General features: G+C 46.1%; 1 protein-coding gene across 1 annotated transcript in view; it reads right to left on the reverse strand.

Moving 5' to 3' along the window:
• The window catches only part of LAMC1 (laminin subunit gamma 1), a 68,613-nt gene extending 47,073 nt beyond the window's left edge, over nt 1–21,540 (reverse strand). Inside the window, exon 1 of the mRNA XM_054833438.1 lies at nt 21,007–21,540. Coding sequence (XP_054689413.1) covers nt 21,007–21,403 — 397 coding nt within the window. The 5' untranslated portion in view covers nt 21,404–21,540. The remainder of the gene's footprint in view (nt 1–21,006) is intronic.
• Between the last annotated feature and the right edge of the window lie 4,037 nt (nt 21,541–25,577).

Genomic DNA, 25,577 nt, shown 5'->3' on the forward strand with positions numbered 1-25,577 from the left:
AAGGACCGGCCAGGAATCGCCACCAGCTCGCCTTCCCCCAAATCCCAGTGGGTTTCCTGATTCCTCAAGGCACAGAAAGACCCACTGCATTCACACAGGGACCAGCACAGCTGTACCTGCCGGGCACAGTCCCCACAAAGGGTCGGTCCCCTGACTGCGCTGCTGGCACCGAACACAAGCTCCGTCTCTTTGCAAGGCAGATCACGCCAGGCAACAACGGCGGGTTGGATTCATGCCTCCACACCACAGCCAACACATCTGTCTGTTTAATCTTCTACTTCTCTGGCTGGCAGTTAAACTTCTTTAGAGCAGGGACGGGCAATGAATCTGTAGGTCAATTCCTAATACATGCATATAGAAGATTTATTTTTATAATTACCTTCAAAGAGAGTTTCATAGACTATTGCTTATATTGTTCCCTCTCATGCAACCTTTGGTTGCATCACATTAGAACTGCAGGTGGGATCATCTCAATTATGAATTAGTAATTTTATTAATAAATCACAGTTTTATAATTCAGCACAGAGTTTCGAAAACTTTAATTCCCCTCAAAGGCAGCAAGCCTCAATCAGAAAGGCACACCGACAATCAGCGCCTGGCAATTTCCACCTCTGCAAACTCTCATTTCAGGGGGCTGTGCTGCCTTAGGATATAAACAGGAAAAAAAATATGGGAGAAGGATTTTTTTATGGGCTGTTGGTCCAGCAAGAAAGGGGGGGGGGGGGGAGTTGCCAGTGCTTTATTTTTTGCACGCTTGAAGACAAGGGAGGAGAGGTTTCCCCTCTGACACTTCCAAATCGATGTATTTTCAAAACCAGGAGACAAATCAAAATTTGCACAGAGAGGGACAGGCAAGAACTCTGCAGATCAATGCAAAAGCACTTCACTCGTAAGGAGCAGAACAAATATTTGAAAACCAGGCTGAGTAAACAGGAAAGCCGTAGACCCCAGAAACAATAGGATCAGCCATGTTCCTTTTCTGGCTTTTACCACCAATTGTTTCCCTGTGCTTTTGGAGAGAAGTTTAATGTCTATGTGCTTAAGAAATCCTGTCGAAAAGCGTATTAGCTTCCAACAGTGCAATGGAGTATTGCAGACCCTCGGAGCACTTACCCTGCAAGCCTCTGAGTGCCGTAACCCACCAGCCAACATAAGCAAGACAGACAGACATCAGCAAGACAAACGGGGCCGTTCAGAGATGAACTTGGGAAGGGGTATTCCAGCTAACATGGGCCAGCACTTCTTATGTCATTAGCAATAAAGTGAACCTAGTTTTGGGGGTTTGGGTGCTTTTTGTTCAGGTGTGCATCATGGAGCTGGCAGCAGCCAAAAGATGGCACCTTGGGGAAAGCCCAGGAACAAGCAAAGCGTATAAGGAACTTCCTGCAGCGCACTTGAACTTCCAACACTATGCAACTCTGGCATCAAACCAGAGACAGTGGTTTTCCACTCGCAGCGCGGATCTGCCTTGAGGTTTCAGGCTGGTCCGGTACCACTTCCACCCTTTACATGTATGTAACAAGTTCACCTAAGTACCCTTGAAAAGATCTCGTACTCAAGCATCCCAGGTTGCTCATGTGTGGACCACATGCCACCTCCGACATGCACCAGCTGGAAGCACTAACCCAGCCGACCACCGGCCGCGGGGTGTGCCGCACAGCCCCTGCCTGAAGGGCAGACATCTGTAGACCTAGCGGGTCACGTACTTCATTATGTTGAGCACGCCCTCCAGTCAGCAGCATTTGATTTGGGGAAAAACACTAGTAAACAAAAGAGGAAGGCATGAAGAACAGCTTGGCTTTTCCTACCGCTTTTGTGGGAGAAGTCACATCATTTGACATGGTTGTTAAAGTCCAGGCACTAGCAGCCAGGTGAAGACCACTCATCTCTGGGTCTGCCTTTCTTATTCTTATTTAATAAAAAGTTTGACTAGCTGTACTGCCATAGGGATTTATTTTTTTTTAAAGCGTGATTTTTTTTTTTTTTAATGCAAAATGCTGGAAAGAAACATAGAAAAACCCTGGACCTCTTTCACAGATTTTCATCACTTTCTACAATTTCACACCCCACGCAGTTGTGCCTCTATCGCACACCAAAAGCAAAGAACAACTGTGTGGAGATTCCCAAGCTGGTACAAAGCCATAAGCGGCTCTGAAATACAGGGGTTTGGCAGAAAACAATGAGAAACCACAAAGAGGAAAGGGAGACTTGCACATGAAAGGCAAGGCAAACATGACACTGAAAACCAAGTAGCTGCGACAGCTCAGCCACTAAGTCTTCGTTTCTTCTGTGACAGTGGAAAAGGTAGTGAAGAGTACAAAAGCAGTGGAAGCAAGAGAGAAGAAAAAAAAATAAGAAAAAAAAAAAGAATGAAACCGAGAACCTCTTTCCCCCAACAGCTAAGTAGCTACAGCTTTCTGTACCAACCTGACAAGAAAGTTCCCAGGGAAAAAGAAAGCTGCCAGCCACATTCCCAAATTTAGCACAGAAATATTGTGACCTATGACAGTGAATATTTCCTAAGTTACAACCACAAGGATAAATAGAAACTCAAAAAAAAGGCTTACAGAAGCACACTACTCATTTGAACTGCAAAGAAGCCTCAGAGCCTAACAGCATTTTCTCACCAAAAAAAAAAAAAATCTATCATCTCTATTATTTTTTTTAAAGGAAGTTGAAAACTACCACTGTTCTTCAACTAAAAGCCTCCAGAAATATTAAAATCATTCGCCAACATTTACAATTAATTTCTTAAGATGGAAAGTAAGTGTGTGCATTCGCTCTGAACACATTTTAGCTGCGCACCATGTGAAGTCACGGAGGGGTCAGCACTGCCGCATACCTACCACATCCAAGAAAACAATAAACTTTTGCACATTTGGACTAAAGGCGCAACCGGTAAGTGACATGAAGTAATCTAGTTATTTTTAGGAAGTTTTTTTATATAGTCTTCTTAGGATCTCTTTATATTACTACGACCATCTGTTGCACAAGTCAAAGCTGCATGGAGATGAGCATCCTCCCAGTGACGTATGATCTGATTTTGGGATCGTTCCGAGCCTGGGTGAGGAAGCACCATTAATTGCTCCTTATCAAAATACACATTCCCCTGCTGAGCTGGGTCTCGAAGATTAGATGTTCCTATGAAATCAGGGGGAATCCTAATCACGTGAGGAGGAGAGGATGGAAAAAAAAAATAGAACTGTGCAGTGCAAAGAAAAAAGGGAGTAATCGCTACACTGCAAAAATCTGAACTTCAGCAAAACCCTCCCTTATTCCTATCATTTTAGGAAAGCTAGAAAAACAAACAAAAAACCCCACAACCCCAAAAGTTTTTACCTTTCCCTTACGTTTGTCCTATGTCCCAGTTTCCCGCAGAACTGCAGTTCCACACAAGTTACAGATGACTTTCACAGCTGCACAAGAGACAGTTGCATACGGAATAATACCTGGCAAGCGTTGCACAGGCTTGAGATAAGCCGTGTATCTGCTAACCCAATCGGCAACGGTGCAATAAAATCTGTGTGGTCACCGTTAGATTTCGGTGATGACAAAATGCAGATACGAACAGCCGACTGCTACTATAAAGAAGGCAACTTGAGACGGGAGGCTCAAGCAATTACTCTCCATCATTTCACGCACTATTTACATTTGGAAGCTCGTCTCTGCAACCGCGACGACCAGAGATGCTCAGAGTTTAGGTTTATATTTGGGGACACAGCTCCATAGTTACAGAATCCCACCAAATAAAGGTCCTGCGTGCCTTTGCCTTCTCTTCTGAAAAGCCTGCCTTTGGTTTGAGGCAAGCTCAGCAAAGTTAGGGGTCCTGAGCAAAATAATTTGTTTTTTTACAGCGGTTACAACTACTGGGGAGAGGGAAACTGCAGAAGCTTATTTATTTGCTGCATGGTACAGATCAGTACAGTGTCATTATCTCCTCTGTATCATCACTTGTGCTTTGTTCCCTTATACATATGGGCTTGCCTGCACAGCAACGGGACAAGGAAAAAAAGATTTTTAGTAAAGAATTGTACCAAAAAGCAAATGGTCTATTAGACATTATATTATTAGACATTTCAGGTTTGTTCACTGACTGGCCTTGCAGTTGGTGCCTCTTAATTACAAAAGGCAACAATTCTCCAGAAATCCAAAGCTCGGTCTATTATTTGCAGTAATCGCACTACCTAGCGAACGCTAAAAAACCCAATTTATCCGAAAGACAGTCTCTTGTTAGCTCAGAAAAGCAGCTCCTCAGTGCAGGGTCAAGAGGACATAAGAGAGCAATCCCTTCCAAAACCTGGTGTTTCTTAAAATATAAGGCATGCTTCAGCTTCCAGCAAACCTGTCAACACCAACACAATAGCCTTGCCTTGAGCAGTTCTATTTTTAACATTTTCCATCCATGCAAAGGACAACTATTTAATAAATCTAAAGGAAGCATAACTAAAAGAGAGAGTTGAACAAAATTTTTTTTTCAGGGCCAACTCAATTTCACATGAGCACAAGCTATAACCTTAGGCAGCCCAAATTCGTTGCAGGAATTACTGAATTACCAATGTATACCGGCCTCAGAGACAGGAACAATGCCAAAAAAACTGATGCCCGATCACCTGGGAGCACAACAGCACATGACGGAGTTGAATCTGATGGAAAGGTCAACGCATGATATGCCTGTGATGGAGTAAGTGTCATCTGGTACGGCTGTCACAGAGAATAGGTGCTATAAAGGATAAAGCTGACCTTAAATAGCTCATTATTCATTAGATACGTCTGATCCCTTTAATTTTCTTTAGGATGCCTAGGATCGTGCTGTAAATCTGAGCTCTCACAGAGCACCTTAAAAAACCCCTGGACTATGTACATGTACGCACGATATCTTTAGCAAGCAAGCCTTTGCTTGCCTTGCTGGCAGGATTCGGCTTGTGTTCAGGCTCAAGACAGTCTGCTCCAAAATAGTCACAAACTTGCTGCGCTGGAAGGAAACTATGCATTTAGCATCAAAAATAAAACGACCCAGAGGTTTTTCAGTCTCTCTCCCGGCAGGAAGGAAAGGGCTGAGCACTCCAAAACCCCCAGCAGGACTCTGTGGCTTACATACCCCAGCGACTTCACGCTACTTTGGAAACCAAGCCCATTTTGGACAGCTTTCAAGCATTATCTGGAGAGGAGCGAGTCGATTATTCACCACCTTTCCCCCAAATGGGAGGGGACGGGGAAGGATGAAGTTGCTCTATAAAACTGTGCCTGCACTTGCGAAGGAGCGTTCAGTGTTCTGATGGAAGAACATCTGTCCCCATGTTCTGCTTTCAGGCATCACTACCTATACATCCCTTGCAGGGATAAAACAGAAATTACCTCCATGCATGCTCCACCCAAGCACCCCCACAACCAGAACACCCCACCAGAGATCACCGTACCTCTTCCCAGCACATCAGAGGCAGCTCCAGGCTGGCAGATGGGCTGGATCCTCCCAGCAAGAGTCGCCTGGGCAGGAACTGCTGCATACCCATGCAAAAATGCATCGCTCTAGGAGTTTTCTTGCTCACCTTTATCTCTGTGTGGGCAGGACACATACTAAAGGGAGACCTCTGGAAGAAAAGCCCTCAGGTATGCTAAACTTGTTTTCCATTCCTCCAGGCACCCGCAGGTTAAGCAAGTAGGTGAAAGTTGCATTTAAAAAACCCCTCTCCTTAGGGCTAATGAATACAGTACATTTGCAGGACCAAAGAGCGCTTTCTTTGTCCCTGAAACCAGAAGGCATAACCATTTTCATACCTATATTCTTCAAAGATTTATCACCATTCATTGGTTGACTCTGCTTGAAGAGCAGCTCTACAGCTCTGTACAGGTTGCAGGTGACTTGCAGGAAAACCTCCTCCTAGGAGACGCATATGCCAACTCTTCAACTCTTAGGAAGCTTTTTAACAAAAGAAGTGCTGACGCAACATCAACCCGGCCAACCCGACACATAAAGAACAATAATTCTGCAGGAGCTGGTCTAGTAATTAACCCAAAGCACTGAGACACTTCAGCCTCTTCCTCTCCTCCAGCCAGATGCTTAACTCTTAGATATGCAATGAATATCAAGGGCACAGGAGTCCTTTATGGGCTCTATGTCATCCATCACTATGGGAACTCCAAGTCCATAAAGAGAAAAGCAAGTTGTTATGGTGTTATTAATTCTAAAATGAGGAAGCCTAGAAATTTAATTGCATTGGGATGCACCATCTCAATCTTCAGCATCATTTATGAAAATTAGATTTAGTTTCACTTTTTATAATTATTTGTGATGAAAAGCTTTAAAACAGTCCACTTCTTTGTCTATCAAGTGATTTTCCACTATAGATCAATCTGTTGCCTTTGAATCTGCTTCCAGGATAGTCAAGTAGCTGCATAAATACCAGTTTGCCCCCTTATTTTAATGGGTTATTAATTTAAAAAAAAAGTATCTCATTATTCCTGCTTACACAAAGTCAGCTAAAACAAGCTAGGACAGCTGAATCTCCAAATAAAGGTGTTTTGCATAAAGTAAAACTCTACAAGAATTCAGTGTTTTAACTTAAAACACGTACATGAATGTTGTCTTTATGAAAATCCTCCCCCAGAAATGCTCTCTAATCTCTCTCTCAATCTTTTTCTCAGGTTTCTTACTTCAACTAATGAGCTGCATCCATGTGCAAGGCACAACAGTGGAAATTTCAGATTGCTCATTTCCTTCCTTTTACAAAAGTCTGCACTTTCAAAGCTCACAGTAGCTTCCCATAATCCCAAGTCCTCATTTTGAGTTTGCCTTATCACAAGAGTCCTTCTAAAAAAAAAAAAAAAGTTTTAGGGTGTTTTCAAAATTGGCTGCAACTGGTCTAAGTCTGTCCCCCACCCCGGAGCTGTGCCTCCTCTGTGCCTGCTTCCCATCAACCAGCACTTACACGGCCCCAGGCACACCCCAGTATCACCAGGGCCACCAAAAGGTTATCTTTCCATCAGATTAGCCACTGGGAATTAATCAAGCAAGCTGATACACCCAGCCAAGGGCCACATGATTCCTTGTCCCCAGCTGCAGTGAATGGGCAGGGCTGAGAGAAGCCAGTGTACCTTGAGAGACCATGAAGCCACACCTTCATTCCTTGCCTCCCAAATTTTAAGCACCCCACTGAGCCGTAGGATAGCTATTCTGCAAGGACACTGTGTGATTCACACAAAACTCTTCTGCCCTTCAATCTGTTGTCACAGCACCTGAACACAAACCACAGCGCATCAGCATGAAAGCCTTGGGGCTGGTGGAACAGGAGAAGGGGGAAGCAAGATAAAAACATGTGCAAGATAAAAAACAGTGTAGAGATACACAGCAAGTATGTGAGCACCTCCTGACTGCTGTCTGTAGGTCAAGCCCAGAAAATGGAAAGCCCGAGCTTCCTACAGCTCATCCTTATGGCTTATACTTCATTTAGGAGAATCATAGAATAGTGTGGGTTGGAAGGGACCTTTAAAGGTCATCCAGTCCAACCCCCTGCACTGAGCAGGGACATCTTCAACTAGACCAGGTTGCTCAGAGCCCCGTCCCCCCTGACCTTGAATGTTTCCAGGGATGGGGCATCTACCACCTCTTCGGGCAACCTGTGCCAGTGCCTCACACTGGCCATCATTAAAAAAAAAAAATCTTCCTTACATCTAGTCTAAATCTCCCCTCTTCTAGTTTAAAACCATTTCCTCTTGTCCTACCACTATAGACCCTGCTAAAAAGTCTGCCCCCGTCTTTCTTATAAGCCCCCTTTAAGTATTGAAAGGAAGAAGTTTAATGATGATTTGGTTGTTTCACCTCGGTAACACTCTTCGAAGAAACAAAGTGGTGTTTCTTTGGGCACAGTAGATGGAAGATGCTCCAGGAATGCCTTACCAATTATTCATTAACTGCCTTTTTAATTTCTAATTCAGAAGGACCAGTAATCTTTTCCAACAGGATAAGAATCCTCCAACTCAAAATCTTTAAACATGCCTTTATCAAGAATGCAAAAAAGTACACAGAGCTAGGAGTTACACACTCTAACTACAAATATTTGTTTATACTTTAAGGCAAGCCTCTGCTACTAGAACTTAATTAATTAATCATTACCTCTATGATAGAAAGGGTATGATGTTCCACTCCACAATATCATCTCTTGTCCTGGCAGCTCTTGTCCTTCCCCTCACATCTCAGAGGGCAGATGCAAGAATAAAGAAGTGGTCTTAGCACCTACCTCAAGAAGCAGGACAGTCAGAAAACCACCACAGATTTTTTAAATTTTTATTTTTCATTTTAGACCTGACAAGACAGCTTGTAGTACCACCTGAAGCAGCTGCCATTTCTTTCACAAGAGTAGCCGAGCATCAGCCTCTACATATAAAACACCGTTCACAGGCTCCATGCCTACCTTCCAACCACAACCTTTTGCAATCCATTACCTCTTCTGCTGAGTTACCTGTGCTGAAAGCCAGCTTTAAAACATCAGCAGGAAAAAAAGCAAAAGCTGATAGATTTCAGCTGTATGTTTTAAGATAAGTTTCCCTTGAGCAGCCAGCACAGCTACCTGAACTAAGCAAGCATTTCTGCAGACCACATACTGCTACGTGAGCTTTTTGGACTCTTACCAGCAAATTTCTTAAGCAAGTTTGGACACGCGTCACTCCTCAGAGGGGGGTGATAAAGAAAGTTTTCCCCTGTTACACTAATTACGCACAGAGCGCAGAGACATGAACTAAACACTCCACACTTTCACATCCTCCATGGGTCCAATGGCAACACCACCTCACTTGCTTGAGGTTTCTTCCAGCTGCTCTCTTGTGGTTTCCCCAAAGCCGTGAGCGGCTTTCTCCAGCGGAACCAGAGGAAGCAGCGGGGATGCTGAGCACGCGGGGATGCCCGGACCAAGCAGCTGTGTGTTTGCAGGAAGGACAAAAGCCAGCGGGGCTGCCAGCACTGCTGTGAATTTCAAAGACTCATGCGATTTAGCTAGGCACAATTTAAACTTTCTGGCACACAGTGCTAGTGACGCAGATTAACGACTCCGAACTCTATTCGTTTTGCTGAACCACCTCTCTTCCCACAACCCCTCTCTATACCCTGTATAAGCACTCAATACCGCTCCCACCATTGGGATCACCCTTTCAAAACACCTTTCATTCCCTCCCACTGTTTTCAAGTTAATGTTGACTTTTTAGGGGTGGGAGCAGTAAAAAAAAAAAAAAAAAAAAAAAAAAAAGCAATACTTGGGGGACAGAAAGGCCAGCAGACAGGGTGCCTCCCATCCACCAGAGCAGCATGTTAATTTTCTACCACGCAGTTCACAACAGAACATACCACAGCCCTGGAGTTGCAAAACAGACCAAATAGATGACATGAAAAGGTGATTAATTCACAGGCAAATTAACGAAGAGACATATTTGGTATGAGGTTTTGCAACAGGAAGAATTGAGATTCCTATAAACATTTGTAGCCTCTCCCATGTAATAGCTAGTGACACCATCCAGGCAAAGATCAGTGTCAGCAGCCCAGACGATAGCACTGTTGTAACATCCAAATTCTTGGTTAATTAACCATTAATTTGGTGAACAAGGAAGTACGAAGAGACAAGAGCCAGCTACTTCAAGTGCACCAGAAAACCAGTCCAGTTCACAGATAAGAGCTTTATAAGGGCTGTAACCAAAGCTCTCAACCTCTGTGGATGACTGCAGTATGGCCAGTGCTGCAGCTGCATCACAGCTGCTCCAGGCGATTTTCGGACACCGTGGGTAAGTGCTATGAATTAGGAGTAAAACATTATTTGTCATAAAAAAAAACCCAAAACAGGATTGTTACTGTCCCATTTTTGCCCGAACTTGCAGAGAAACAAAGCATAGAAAGGCAACAAATCTGACTTTGGGAATCTTCTGATGTCCTTCCCCAGCACTACCCATGTACTTTCAGAGCTGCAGACAAATACATTTCCCTAGAGATTTCTAAATTTATCAGTGGATACCAAATTAAAGGTCTTTCAAGAGTGCCTCTTGGATAATTTTTCATTAAATTGTGTGCTCTGTACTCAAAGACCAGCGGCAGTCTGCCAGGGAACAGAGAGAAGCAGCGTGGGGTAAAAGGGGTGCTCCAAGTTCAGGATTTACAGCCTTTCCAAGCACAGGCTTCTCCTGACACAGATTCTACATCTTACAAGGAATGGAAGCACAGAAAAATAAGGCTACCAGGAAATCTGTGGCAGAGAAAATACACCTTAAGTTCCTGCCTGCTTGCCGGGGACAGATGAACATTACAGTCTCACCCCTGCCAGATGCTCACTCATTATCTACATTGGCGACTTCTAGCAACTTTTCTTCACCCAATAGCCTCAACTCTCCAATTTAAAGAAATTTAAGTCTGGAAAAGGAAAAAGGCATTGTTTATTCCTGCCTTTTTGGGATACTGACAAACAAGAATAACTAAGGTCACCTGCAAGAGAACCATGGTTTCAGAGCTGTAGTTCTGTCAGCCAATTGTTTCCTAGAGGTATTTACCATGATTTAAAATACCAATCCTTCATGAGAACCACAAGCTTCCTTTCCTAAACAGGGACTCTGGCACCGCAACAACCTACCTGCAATGTTTTCAGACAAATTGCCAAAAAGAAAGGGACAGCACTAAATACACTTTCTTGTAACAGTTACAATAAAAGTAAAAAAAGGCCCTTATTTCCTAAAAGTGCTACAAACCTCTTAAAAAAAAGCTTCTCTCTGTATCATTACTTCCAAAATAATCTGTACTTTGTTCCATAAGGAACTCGAGTTTAGCTGCCCTGATGGGGGAGGCACCAGGGACAGCCCTGCTCACCCCCCTGCAGCCGGGGACCGCCGGCAGGAGGGAGGGAGGGAGGGATGGTGTGAGAAAGGGGCAGCGAGCACATAGGGCTGTATACAGAGTCACTCTGCTTAGAAAGCAGAAGAGCGGTGACTCGTATAATGCCGGTAATTTAATCAGTTAACTCACGCCTGCAGAGCACGGGTGGAGGGGATGGAAGAGCCATCCCAGTCTCAAGCACCCCTCCCAGCTCCGCCAGCGATCCCGGCAGAGGGGGAACAGGGGAGGGAGCGCACTGGGAGGCGAAGCAGGGAGAAAACTAGATTTCATTAAATAGACACCATGCAATGATGGAGGGGCCTCGCTTTATTTATAGTTCACATTTCACACTGGCAGCAGCACCGGCCCCTGCAGCAGCTGCCCCATCCCCTCAGCCCCAAACCCCTCTACTCCACACTGTCCATATTTTCTTCATAACCCTGCTGGGAATCAGCAGGAAAAAACATTAGTTTTTATGACAAAAAAATGGCTTCAGCTCAGGAAAACTTGTAACTGTCCTTCGATGAGGCCCAAACCCTAACATGTGCAAGAGGAGACACTACAGAATAATATTAAGCATTTCACAATTTTGAACTTGCATTGTACTTCTCATCTGAGCATCACTGGAGTTTGACCAAAATGAAAACTGCCAGCCTCCTGTCTGAAGACACATATAAAGCAGCCAGCACAGGAGGGCAGCAGCAACGCTACCCACGCAGGCTGCTGGGACCAGAAGGGTGGGGAGATCTCAGCTGAAGAACCCCAAATTGCACATCTCAGTACCAGGGAAACGGGAGCAGGAGGGAGGTGAAGCCCAGGCACATTGCAAGGAGCTTCAGAAACAAGAAGGAAGGGAGAGGGGACAGAAAACACAAGTAAAGCAAACAGGAGGTCTACAAGCTTAGAGCAACCATGGCCTTAAGCATCAGCATCTTAACTAGTTCATGAAGCAGCTGATTCGGTGTTGAGAAACCGCTTGTCCTGTGTTACTCCAGCCAGGACAGCAGGACCCACGAGACCCGGGAAGGCAGCTAGCAAAAACAGAGCAAGCGGCAGCAGCTGGAAGGCAGGCATCAGCTGCTCTAACAAAGTAAAAGTAGATCACTGGGCCAAGCCCTGCACCCCGACCACGGCAGTCAGGAGGCAGGGCAGAGGGAGACACGCCGGATCCCCACAAATAAACCATGTTTTCAGAAGCTGGGAGGCAAGGGCGGCAAGGAGGGCAGCCTCGCCGCAGCTGCTCCCCAGGGACCAGCCCCACAAGCTGCTGGGAAGAAAATCCCACTGCAAAATCCCACCGGATGGGAGCATGTAAAGAACTGCAGATGAAAGGACTATAAATAATCATCATAATCAGAAGTAGATCACAGAAGCCCTAGGATACAAACATTTCCTTTTTACTCAGTCAAGCAGTCCCACTTAACACTGTGATACCAAGAAGCATCTGATGGTAGTTTTTCCAAAGGGACTGATTTTTCATTCCACTAATCTCAGTAAGAAATACTCCCAACGCACACCACACCTTTCAGAGCACGTAGCTCATACTCCACAACCTTGTAAGCACAGCATTAAGAAAGTACCACGAAAACTGTCGGTTTATCTCTCCTGAGGAGGTTCAATGCAACCATTTGCTTAAAGACTCTGTGAGATACATCTTTCAATTCAAGGAAGGCTAGAAAGATTCATTTTCCTGAAACAAAATACACAGGGAAAGCAAAGAATATATTTTTTTTTTAAAATCTGTTCAGGATCCTTGGTATTTCCCCCCCCCCCAACAAAAAAACCAAACCAGCCCAAGCACAACATGCTGTACAAGCACCAGCTCACCGAGGTGGGAATGAGGTCTTTTCTGATGCCGAGCAGGTTGAGCTATAAAGCAGATCTTGAAAAATAACGTGCAAGATGAAAGCAGTGTGCTTAGAACTGGGCTGATGCCAACCCCAAACTCTGCAGCGCTCCCTCGGCCCTGGAGCACCCGAGGGAACGAGTGTTTTGGGCAACCCACCAGCAAGTTAAGCACTACCACGTGCAGTCAGCCACTGCCTGCTTGAGCACAGACGTGCTGGGAAGAAAAACCCCTGTTATCAAACAGGTATTGATGTTTGATAGGTTTTAGGGTTTTTTGGGTTGGTGGTTTTGTTTAGGGTTTGTTTTTTTTTTTTTTTAAGAGACTCCTCAGACATAGCTGATCTTTCCTTCACGAAGGGATAAGAGCAACGCAAGGGCTAAGCCTTCCTCCTTTCCACCTCTGCCCGCTGGCAGGGGCCGGCTGCCATACTTGAAGCCATTTAACCATTCTGCTCCCCGATCTTCCCAGATTGGCATCTCAAGTCCCCAAGGATGAATTAGAGGATTACCCCACTGCCGTGGGGCTAGTGATCTCCTGTAAAACATGGGACCGCTACAAAGCCAAGTCAGATAAGCAATTCTCTCTCAAAGTCTGCAGCACAGACAAGAACATTCTGGAAAGCTGACCCGAGAACCCACAAACTCTGGGTCTTTGCAACATTTCAATACACCATCTCTACAAACACCTTAAAAATCTTCTTCTTCCCCCACAAAAACAACAAACCCCTAAACCCACTGTGCAAATAGGCCCTCAAGCTATCTGGAAGTGTACCTCCAGCGTACAAGATGGTACTAGCTTACCTACCAAGGGAAAAAAAAAAAATAATAATCTAGTAATAGTTTTTGGATACTATTTCTAAAAGAGGAAATTTTTAAATTCTCTGTTACTGAACACAGCTGTGTTGTGTCAGAACTGCAGGCGTGATTACCACTGGAAACAGCTCTTTGATGACTATCGCACTAGAATATCTAAAACAAGTAGAAGCATGGAAAGAAGAGCTTTGCCACCCAGTTTCAAAACAAAATGCTGAATATCACTAAATAGTATGTAAGGGGTTGGTCTGGGCGGGGGGCGGTTTATGGTAAGTGATCTCTCTAATAGGGATGGACTGGTAGAAGAGAGATTAAAGACTGAGGATGATTTATTTAAAGTTTAAATAAAATTAACTTGCCATTTCTGTTCTGTTGTACAGTTGACAAGTTTTCACCATTTTCCAAGCTTCTACATCAGAAAAAATTCTGAGAAATCATTATGTTTCACCTCAAAAGCACCTAACACAGCCTACAAAGGCTAACAGCAGCTTGCACCTGCAGCCTGGCAGGCTACAGGAGGCAGCCTCTCGTCTCAATACTCCTGGTCCCATTTGACAACTGTACGCATCTACTAGTAGCAGCTCTCTAATCTCACGGCACAGTTGCTTTATTAGCAGCTGTCCTCAACTCCTAGTCCATGCCGACGTGACAGCCAACATCACCATCCTACCAGCACGCTGCTAAGATCCCAGCGTTGCTCAAGGGATGCCACAGATCGCGACAGCAATCCCAAGTACATCCTTTGCAGATGGCTTAGTGTTAAGAGATTGTCCTAATATTACAAAGAGTTTTAAACACAGCTGGTAATGCCACAGGTCCTCAACACAAGCATCCACATTTACCCTTCACTTAGAGCCTGTAAAGCTTAATTTGACACACGCAGGGCTACTCTGTACCTGGGGAAGGGGAGGAAAAAATTCCCGATGTACTCCTGTTTGTGCGGCCCGACAACAGACCTTGCAAGGTTTCCACACTTTATCAGGAAACAATGAAACTCATTTTATTTTCTGCTCCAAGTGCACTGTGGTAGCCACCAATAAGCAAGATCTTGTGGTTAAGAGATTTGTAAAAGCAGGCTAAAACAGTTCTTCTCAGGCAGGAGCTTATGAGAGGGGCCACAGCCCCTAGCTGAGCTTTCAAAGGTTATTATGAACAAGAGGCGGTGATGTTAGATGCAACTAGTTCAGTTTAACGCGCCAGACCTCATAAACCAGCTAACCCACAGGTAGAAAACAGAGCCAGACAGCGAGCCTGCATGAAATCACTCAGTACGGCATCACCAGTGGCAGTAAATGATGAATTAGGGCCCCGAGGACACAAGCGGGAGGTCTCAGTCTGACAAGGGTTGTAAGATTAAGGAAAATGCTCACAGTCCTGTTTTTAAGAATTATGGTGAACTAGAGATCCAAGTTTCCCATCCCATCCATCTGCGCTGGAAATTATTTTCTCTACGTGTTGTTTGCCGAGCAATCCCGTTTTTCATTTCCGTGGGAAGTGGCAGCCTGGGATTTTCACTTGCAGACTCGGAGAGGCCGGGAGAGCCTCCCCAAGCCTCAGGCTGTAAGAGAAACGCTACTTAATGCTACTGAATAAGCCAGAAATTTTTCAGCAAGCTAACAATTCTGAGCAGCAAACAACAGTTTCCAAGGTTTAAACCTACAAAAGTAACTGTGACAAAACTGGCGATTAATCCTTCTAGCAACTCAGGGCAAGCACCACAAATAGCAGCTGGTTTTGCAGCAAAATACCACACAATCCCAGCTCTCTCCATCCCCCAAAATAAGTTCTCTGCCATGTATAGTATTCCCAAAGGCGTCACACAGTGGCATCAGTGTCTCAAGAAAGACGCAGGACGGAGGAATTGGAGAAAACCTGGGAATTTAAAGGGTATGCAGGAAGCGATAAAGAGCTTTAAAGAGACTTTATATAACTGCACTGAACAACTGCTGGCCATTAAAAGCCCTGATCCCTTAACTGCTCGTGTTGAAACCTGCAAAATGTAAATCAAGCCTTTGCGAGACCAACTAAAATAGAGTCCCCCCAGGGCTCCGCAAATACCACGGCGAAGTCACTGCGGCGCAGGGCTGGTCCTTCCCAGCCCGGGCTCAACAAGTCTGCGAGGGCTTCCCAACGCACTCTGTAACACCAGCCTAAGTGCCGGAAACGCTCTCTCCCAACATGTTAATTACCATTTCTCAGAGTTTTTAAATTGCAGCTACGCTATGCAAAACTTCACGTGCGTACGTCCTGCTCGTTTGCCGTTGGTTTCGCAGCGGTTCCCTGGGAACCGCAGCCTCGTAAAGTTTTAATAGGATAACTGGCAAACTAACAGCATCATTCTGCTGCGCTAAATAAAACATATGATTGCATCCCAGTGGCATAAACTACGTACTTAGTTTAAGGTACATTTTATAGCCCTCCCTTTAAAAAAAAAAAAAAGGTGTTTTTCTGTACTGAAAAAAATTTTTAAAATCTCATCAGCTACAAACAACTGGCAAATCAAGCCAAGGCTGAACACAAGAACTGGCATATTGCCTGGGTTTCCTTGTAAATGCCTTCAAATGGCAGTCATACCCCAAACCACGCTTCGCAGACAAAGTATATATAACCAAGCATCATCGCTCTCCTCAAAGCCAAATAAAGGACTGAGCAGTCAGAAAAGGGGGAGGTGAAGGAGATGGGCCATCCATTCCTCCTAACAACCAGCAGCTTTTACAAGTTTTTCTTTATTTTATACATATATGATACCGTCCAGCTTGGTGACACAGGTTTATAGGCTGGTCTACAGCAGGGACTTCAGAAGAATTCAAGAGCAGGAACACTTAGCTCTAACCATGTTTTTGTCCATGCCCACAAACACAGCCGACATGTTTTTAAATAAGGCAACCAGCAATTTAATTTTTCTTGAAAGGCAGGCTAGCAGAGGGCTGCCTTCCAGCACCGAGCGCCAGCTCCTCTTCCCAGGCAATAAGAGGTGGGAACCGATCTTCCCTGCCTACCAGATAATCCTGAACTCACAGCTGAGGCCACCAGCATCATCAGTCAAGCACATCTCCTTGGCATCGTCCCTGCAGAGATGCAGTGGGTCACCAGCCGCAACGGGAAAGCCAGACCGGATCATTCCTAGCTCACAGGTTTGTTGACAAAAGTGCAGCTACTCTCAGTAGAGACAGGGCCACTCCACAGCCATGAAACAGCCACCAGCGTGCTGAGGACGCTGCCTCTTTGTCCGAGGAACAAAACACCGGGATCACGATAGCTGAAATTGAGCAGATCTGGGCAGAGAGTAAAAGTGGTTGGGAAAAATGAGAGGTCGCTCTAGCAGGGACGGTTGGGAAGGGAAGAGGGAGGCACATGTAAAAGTGGATAAAAAAGGCATAGAAACAGTGTAAAGAACAGAAAGCACACAGAAATTAGAGCTGCAGAAGGAAGAAGTGAGAATCTGCTCCAAAAAAAGATAATTCTGAAAAAAATACAAGCCTTTGCTCAGCAGCACTGCCCAGCACCAAAATTACTCCATGTGCCTCCAAACTATTCCTTTTCCCCTTCTTCCAGTGTTCAAAGGAGCATCTTTAATGTACAGCTTTGTTTCAATGCGTCAGTGGTCTAACTAGCAAAGCTGTGCTAAAACGTATGCACACAAAGCGCTGGGGAGATGCCAGAACTATCCCAATGCTCCCAGCAGAAGTGACCGGCACAGACTGTAAAAATAACGTGATGCTCTGGCTTCAAAAAAAAAAAAAAAAAAAAAAAAAAGCAGACAACTAACTACATACCGTAATGCCTCGGCTTCCATCTTCTATTTAAAAGCTGGCACTGCTGCCCCAAAGTCCCTTATTCCTGGAATATATGGGAACACTGGGGGAGGGCAGTGTTGGAGAAAAAAGACTGTTGGGCCAAGTCTAAATTAGAAATAATTCAACCTGAGGAACTGGAAAATGGGGGAAGCGAAGGGAAACTTTTAAGAAAAGTGGAAGAAAGGACACAGCGGTGCTCCCCCTCCTCTCGCCCACTAACCTAATTACCCAGACACCACCCTGCGAACGGGTTCAAATCCCCCCTTCTCCTGATTTACAGCTGCAAATGCATGCCTCCAAGCCTCCTGGGGGATGACACTTACTCAGGGGGTTCTTAATACCCTCTCATACAAAGAGAAACAGCTTTTATAACTCCAGATGTTCCTTGCGCAGGGACTGGTAATTACCCCAATTCCTCTCTCCCCAGGGAGCATCCTAACTTCTGGGTGCAGACCTCCTTTCCAAACACTCCCAGGATCTGAGCCTTTAACTTAGGAATAGTGACCCGCACAGTATCTTTCTATACTAAGCCCTTTGAGAGCATCTAGTCTTAAAACTAAAGGTTTTTAAGCTTGTTTTGAACTGTAAATTGTAAGAAGATTCAAAGAAATCGCTGCAGCCCACGTGTTGGCAACAGACCTGTGGTTACAACTGACCTTCTGCAGGCTCCTCCAAAACGTTACACTGATCTACACGGACCCAACATCACTGAACATTAATCAAGACATCCCAAACTGCCAAAAAACTGCAGGGTGATATTTGTACGCTGGAAGCCCAGAGCTGATGCTGCCGGTCCTGAACGAGTGCAAAGCAACACTACCCATTTAGGATACCGGTGCTTTTAGACATAAAGGCGACTGCAGCATAAAACAAGGATACGGGTTTGAGCACACAGCCTAATCCTTGAAGATCATGCAGAACTAACTGCATAAAAGAGCTCTGTGTCCCAGAATGCATTCACGTCCTACTGAGTACACAAATACTTGTCAAGCCCTTTGCCTCCTTCTCTCTTACTGATGTCAATAATTAAGTGTCCTGCAGACCGTGGTTTGCCGTGGGGAACAGCCTGGGGGCACACAGAATCCAAATGCGGCACCCAACAGCTCACACAAACACAGATGGCTTGAAACTCTTACAAGAGTACAGCAGATCAATGCTGCAGAGGCGTTTGGGGTATTGGAGACTGAAATGGCACTGTCTGGTACTCTACAGTTCTTTGACATGCAATGAGCTGAGTGATGCATACAAAGGCATACAGGAATATTTACTGCTTGCACAGCACGTGCACAGATAACTTAATGCCTTGCTATTAGTGTTCTTAAAACTAACTCCTGCCACCACCAGCATGCCCATAACAAGCTTCCAAGTCTTAAAATCTTTACACTACACATACCCCATCAAAAACTTAAATGGAAAAAAATTTTAAAAAACCCCTCAAATATCTGAAAGTCAGCCAGGTAGCTTCCTCTTAAAATGTTGTACCCTTGTCTAAAAATACGCCAGAGCAAATTTGCAAAGCTACAAAAGTCTGCGAGCAAACCTGAAACGACGACATTGACAACGATCATGTTGCAATGCTATAGTACTTTGAAGATGCAGTTGTTTTCAAAGAAACATGCACATTTCTTCAAAGCCCAGGACACAGCACACTGTTTGCTCCAGGATGTCAGAAAAACATTCTTTTTGGTTTTTTGTATGCACCCATATACATATAGGTGCACAAACACAAGCACAGCAGTAATACAGATGTACCTATAAATGAAGTTTTACCTTGATAATGAAGAATTACTATAATTTCTATTTAAAAAGTTAAGATTAAACCTTAGCTTACTGTTTTTTCCCAGATGCCCTGCATAAAAAACTACCAATGTACAAAAAAACTCCAAAAAACAGAGGGATACAGAGGCCTTAGTAACAACCTCCCCTTATCCGAACAATTACATACGCTTACATGGTATATTTATTTTGAAGCTCCTAACACAAAGAAACACTTTAGGGTGGTGAGATGCTCCCGGCTGCCACGGCAGATGGATGCAGTGAGCAGTGAACAGTGAGTCCTGGTACAGGACTCAACACCATCATCTCCATCCCACTAACGCAGGTGGGAGCTTTCACACAATCTGTTCTCAGGTTGTGAAATCAAAGATCCAGCTCCCCAACTCCTAATACAACTTTTTTTCCTCTGAATTACACTGAGACCCATTATTGATGCTCAAACTTAAGGTTCAACAGCAGCTCCTGAACAGAAACCATGAATGATTACACTGAGGTTTGGGGTTGTTGTAGTTTTTACTTTATTTAATGACATGAGGATATAAGCTGTGCTTTTAACTTTCCACTGGCTGCCTTGTCTTCCAAACCAATTACCCTTTTTCCACGTCAAGACAGCTTAAGTAACTGAATGAACAGAGGAAAATAAAAGCACGTCCACAAACCAAAGTGAGAGCTAAAATACTTTATCCCAAAGGAGATTCTGGGAATGCCAATTAACCAGAAAATTCTCCTTCTCCTTTTTTTGACACCACATTACGGGTTCTGCAGTAATGCCAACTGCTCTCTGACAAACCTAACCCACTCAGTGTCTAAAGGACAGCACTGAGCAGACGTGCCTTTGCAGACACACGCTTTCCTAAGGCGCTTGGCTGCTTTTCACATCAACCTGAATGCCAAGCCTGTTGCCTTGAAGACTCCAGGATCCGAGCTTCCCGGTGCAGGGGGTGAGACACGCACACTGCGCTGCACACCAGAGCAAACCACCTCTCGCAGCATGAACTTACTCATCTCACCAATTAACAGCACAACCAGCGCAGCCTGCGATCAACCAAACTCCTTGCAATATTCATTTTCGCTTTGCCTCTGTGGGGAAGGCTGAAATTTAAGTTTACAAAGCGCTGTTTATGCTGTGATTATCCTTGAAGAAAAGGACAGCAGCTGAGGGGCAGAGAGCCTGCATTCGTTCCTGCAGGACTGGACCACCCCGCTCACAACCGGGACTTCACAGGGCGAACCCAGCCGGGCACTTTACCCTCACCAAAAACCCGCTCCGGCCACTAACCACCCCCAGGGCCTAGTTATAGAATTATAGACTGGTTTGGGTTGGAAGGGACCTCACAACCCATCCAGTCCCACCCCCTGCCATGGGCAGGGACACCCTCCACTAGCCCAGGTTGCCCAAAGCCCCATCCAACCTGGCCTTGAACACTGCCAGGGAGCCAGGGGCAGCCACAGCTTCTCTGGGCAACCTGTGCCACGGCCTCACCACCCTCACAGGGAAGAATTTCTGCCTCACATCCCATCTCCATCTCCCCTCCTGCAGCTTCAGGCCATTCCCCTTGTCCTGTCACTACAGTCCCTGATGAACAGTCCATCTCCAGCTTTCCTGTAGCCCCTTCAGGGACTGGAAAGGTCTCCCCGGAGCCTTCTCTTCTCCAGGCTGAACAACCACAACTCTCTCAGCCCATCTCCATAGCAGAGGTGCTCCAGCCCTCGGATCACCTTCGTGGCCTCCTCTGGACTCGCTCCAACAGCTCCATGTCCTTCTTGTCCCGAGGCCCCACTTACAGCCACCTTTCTATTAATTTAAACCCAGGGCAGCCCAGCGCGGGGCTCCCCCCACCCCCCTCCCGTTCCCCCACAACCCCCCCCCCGCGGGCTTCCCGCCGCCGGCTTTGGCGCCGTTTTCCCTCAGGGCGGGGGGGGGGCCCTTACCCAGGTGGAGGGTGAGGTTGACGGCGGCGGGGTGCTGCACGCCGGCCAGCATGGTGCGGCTCTGCCACCAGGTGGCATCGGCCGGGCTGTTGTAGTCGGTGAGGAAGGCGGCGCCGTGGCGCAGGTGGGGCTGGGCGGCGTCGCAGAGGTGGCAGGACTGGGTGACGCCGGTGACGCCGGTCTGTACGCAGTACTCCTCGGCCGGCGTCCCGCACGTGTGGGTAGCCAACACCGTCGCGTTGAAAGCCGCGTTGACGAATTCGGGCATGCAACGCTGCGGCCGGCCGCTCCGTTCCTCCGTACACTCGTCCATGGCGCCGCCGCACCGCCCGGGAAACCACAACCACAGTACCGTCAGCCACAGCGCCCGCGCCCGGCGCTCGCCGCCGCCCCCCATGGCGCTCGGGCCGGCGGCGGAGGGGCTGGCCGAGCGGCGCGGAGCCGGCGGAGGGGGGGCTCGCTCGCTGCCTGCCGCCGCTCCGCGCCTGGCCGCGGGCTGGGATGGGATGGGCCCGGCACGGGGCGAGGCGAGGCGGCGCGCGCGGCCGGGGGCGGGGCTACCGACGCGGGGCAGGCCGGGAGCGGAGTCCCACCGGCGGTGGAGCGGGCCCGGGAACGGCCGGGAGCCTCCCCCCCACCCCCCTCCATCGCGGAATGCCAGAGCTTAAAGGGGCGATGGTTGGCGGTGGGGCCCACCCTGAGGAGAAACGCTCGTTTCCCGCCCGCTGCCTGGCTGCGCTGCCGCTTCTCGTACCGCAGCGGGAGACTCGGCTGCCGGTGGTCCCACGGGAAGGGTGGCTGCCCGTGACAGGGCTGCCGGGCCGGGCCGGGGGGGGAATCTCCCTCACAGCACCGCTGGCGTTGTTCGTCGCCGGGCGGGAATGCTTCTCCCCCCGCCTATGGCGCCGGGCCCGCTCAGCGCCTCTGCCCCATCAGAACCGAACAGAAGCCGCCCGTTTCATTATAAAGGCTTTTAATTGGAGAAGAAAACCCTAAGTTTCTCAAGAAATGTGAGAAAATGGACTGCGCTTTGCCAGTCAGACCCTTCTGAACCCAGTTGATCTCTTGCTGCCCGAGGGCGCTGGCCCTGTGGGTCTGAGGGGACCCGTGTGGGGTCTGAGGGGACCGCAGCTCCTCTGAATTTTAATGGACTTCCAGATATTTTCATATCTAAATCCAGATCTCTGCACCGCCTAGAGGCTTCGGCTCTGGCAGAGGTGGCCAAAGACCGGGTTACGATTTTTCGCTATCGCTGTAAGATCTCCCTGTGACTTTTCAGGTTGAGGAATTGTGTAAAGATTAATTGTGTAAAATCCAGGAATCGTGTAAAGCCCAAGCTGATTTTATAGGAGAAAGTGCCTCCAGAAGCCTGCTCAGGGAACGGGAAACTACTCGGTGAGATAGAAACTGGTGCGAGAGTCAAGGAAAGGCTTTGTAAACTCAGTCCTGGTTATATTCTGAGAAAGCCTAGATGCAGCCTGTGGCCGAAAGAGCAGAAAAAATACAGTCTGTTCTGTGAAAAAGATGCACTTTCTTGTTTTGAAGTAAACACGTGTATTCTACAGAAGCTGGCCCTTCGCTTCGTACATTACGAGTGCGTGTGAGACTATTGACAAGGTCCGCACTGCATGCACTCTTAATTAAGCAAGCCTGGTAATTATCCTGCTGCTGGTAGATGCTGTTATTACATTCAGTGCTACACATTGGTGCGGTGATTCCTCTTTTTGCCACCCCAACAGAGGATTAACCTGACCGTGATGCGACAGCCTCTGTGCCGAGAGTCCCCCGGACACCCCTGGCACCAGCAGAAGGGACGTGAGTACATGACAAAGTCATCGCTGCGTTGCTATTGTTCAGGCTGCGATTACACATCTCCAGTGGAAAGTTTGATTTCCGATGCTTCCTCCCCCTCTTTTCCTCAGTTTCTGAAAACAAGCCGGTTGCTGTGAAAGCGATGCTGAGCTGATGTCATCAAGGCAGAAGCTCTGGAAACGCCGAGCTGATGGAGTTTCTTAGGTTCAGTGACAGGCTCCTAACGGCAGGGCAGGCAACAAGGAGCAGGTATTTAGTAGCTAAAAACAATAATTTGCTTGAGTTTTTTAACTAATCATTTTCCAACATTTTAAAGTACCTACGTAGGACCATCCTCAACAGTTTATGTGAAGTCCTCCCTGTCATTTCTAAGTTACTGATTCTAATAAATCCTGAGAAGGAGATACCTGCTGCTATTTGATATTCACCATCAAAATCTGCTTCATACCCTTAACTGCAATTTCATCTTTGGCACACATTAAAACCTGAATTAAATCTTGTATCCCTATAAATACATGACCTGTGCTTTCCTTTTAATGTCTTAGCTGCTGAAATACTCTACCAAACCATTGCAGAATATTCCCCACAAACCCATTTCCTTTCCAACACAGAAAAAAAGCCTCCTCACGTGAAATAACCTTGTCTTAAAAGCGCAGAACCCGGATAACTTAGAGGTCTAACTTTGCAATGCTTACAAGGATGAATAATAGTAAAAATACCTTGGCCCATAAATTCTTATGACTGGAAACTCCCAGGAAATGGAGTGAGTCATCCTGCACAGCAGGAGTGGCCCAAAAGGAAGGAAGGACTGTTTGATAGATAGGACGGGCACAACAACGGACCTTTCAGTTAATCAGCTGTAAAAGATCAATTGTATTTGCGGGTAAGGTTCGTGACTGTCTGGGCTTAGGCAGCGTGGGCATAATGAAACAGAGAAAAAATGACAGGGCTGCTGCTTCAAAAGCAGGTGCAAATTTTCAAGCACTTGCTGCCCCAAATTGTGCTAATCACAACAATATCAAGTGTCAAGAAAATTTGCTTTCTTTTTAATAAAGCGGTGGTCAGGGAAGAACTTAAATATATAAAGTTAACTGTAGAAATCGGCACGTTATTACTTCAATTATTTTTCTGAAGTACACAGATCAGATTAAATGAATGAGAACAAGTGGGGAGAGAGTAAGAACAAAGAGAAGAAATGCAAAAAAGGAAAAGCAACATAACCTGAGAGGAAACAGCCTTTATAAAAGCAACTCTTACAGGAAATTCTGTCAGCTTTCAGAAGGCCAGAACCTCCGAGCTTGGCAGTCTCGCTCTTCGAATAGACCTCTTTTAGAAAAAAAAAAAAGAAAAAAGCAGTATTTTCTTTCCTTTTGATCAAAAAAAAAATGGCAACGATGTGGTGCACACCCACGAGCAATTCGAAATAACAAATTAAGCTGCTGTCCTTTTAGAGCAGCTCAAATCAAGCGCTAACACACCTATACACTGAGAAATTTGACCCATTTGGGGTTTATGAGGTCCAGAGTGTTTTCAGTCAGCGTCACGGGACAGCAAGCACTTTAACTTTCAATCTTCCCATACTGATTTAGCACCAGCATTTGTTCACAGACAAAATTTGAGCGCATACTCTAAGGAAAACTGCTCAGAAGTTTCAGACTATGATAGCAGAGCTTGGTTGCTCCGTGGATGTCAATTATTAAAGCAGGTTGATAAAAGTAACCCCTACAGAGAAAAACAACCCACGTTTGCTAATAAATTAAAAGACATACCTTGAGAACCCCCAAATGAAAACGGCTGTACGCTCAAACATTTCATTACCAGTACGTTTACACTAAAAAATGAAGGACAGACCAGCCCTACGCTTGCTGTCAGCCTTACAGAGTTATCACCACTGGAGGAGGCACTCAAGCAACCTCATGAAATATCAGTTGTCACAATCTGGCTGGTTTGGGCAACGTAAGAAGACGTTTCCAGCAGTTTCCTGTCCTGCCTTCCGTCACGCAGGGGCTTCCCACAGGCCCCGCTGCTTTTCTCAGTGGACGCAATCAAAACAACAGTAATTGCAGGAGACATCCACTCCCCGACCACCAAATAACCAAAAACATTTATAAGGAAGCAAGCGAGTCAATAGATTCACCGAAGAGTCGGTGCAAAAGAGGCAAAGTTCAGAAAGGCTGGGTGATGAAATTCAGATGTTTTTAAAGTTGTATGCGAAAAGAAACCACACTGCAGTCTCCAGTAGTGCACAGAAATAAACCTGCTCTAAACTGTCTCTTTTTATGAAGATAAAAGCCAAGCTTTAGGCTTACTTGTTTTTCTGTCCTGGTTGAAAACTTTATTTTACCAAGAAGGATTAAATATTTTGACTCAGTCCCAGCTGGGATAATCTCTGTGATTCCACTGAAGCATGTAAACAACTGCAAATTTAATCGACTGATCCATCACGTCTTTCTAGTGCCCAAAGTGAATGAGCGAAGTGCCCGTGTGCTATGCAAGGTGGGATTTCAGTTCCGTTCTTACCATCTGGGTGCTGCTTCAGTCTCAGCATCAAAAACAATGACAACAAAGCTCGATTTCTCCAGGCAGTGGCCTACAGGCATGTCTAAAACCAGAGAGAAAAGCTGTGGCAGAGTTAAAGCGTCTCACATTTTATTTCAACGGGGATGGCAGAAACTGCAGATAGGGGAATGAGGTTAAGGATTGAACGATCTCTTTCTGCATGCAGTGCAAGAAATGCAGGTTAGGACTAATGGTACAAG

Source organism: Grus americana, chromosome 8 (assembly GCF_028858705.1).
Source record: "Grus americana isolate bGruAme1 chromosome 8, bGruAme1.mat, whole genome shotgun sequence".
Taxonomy (NCBI): domain Eukaryota; kingdom Metazoa; phylum Chordata; class Aves; order Gruiformes; family Gruidae; genus Grus; species Grus americana.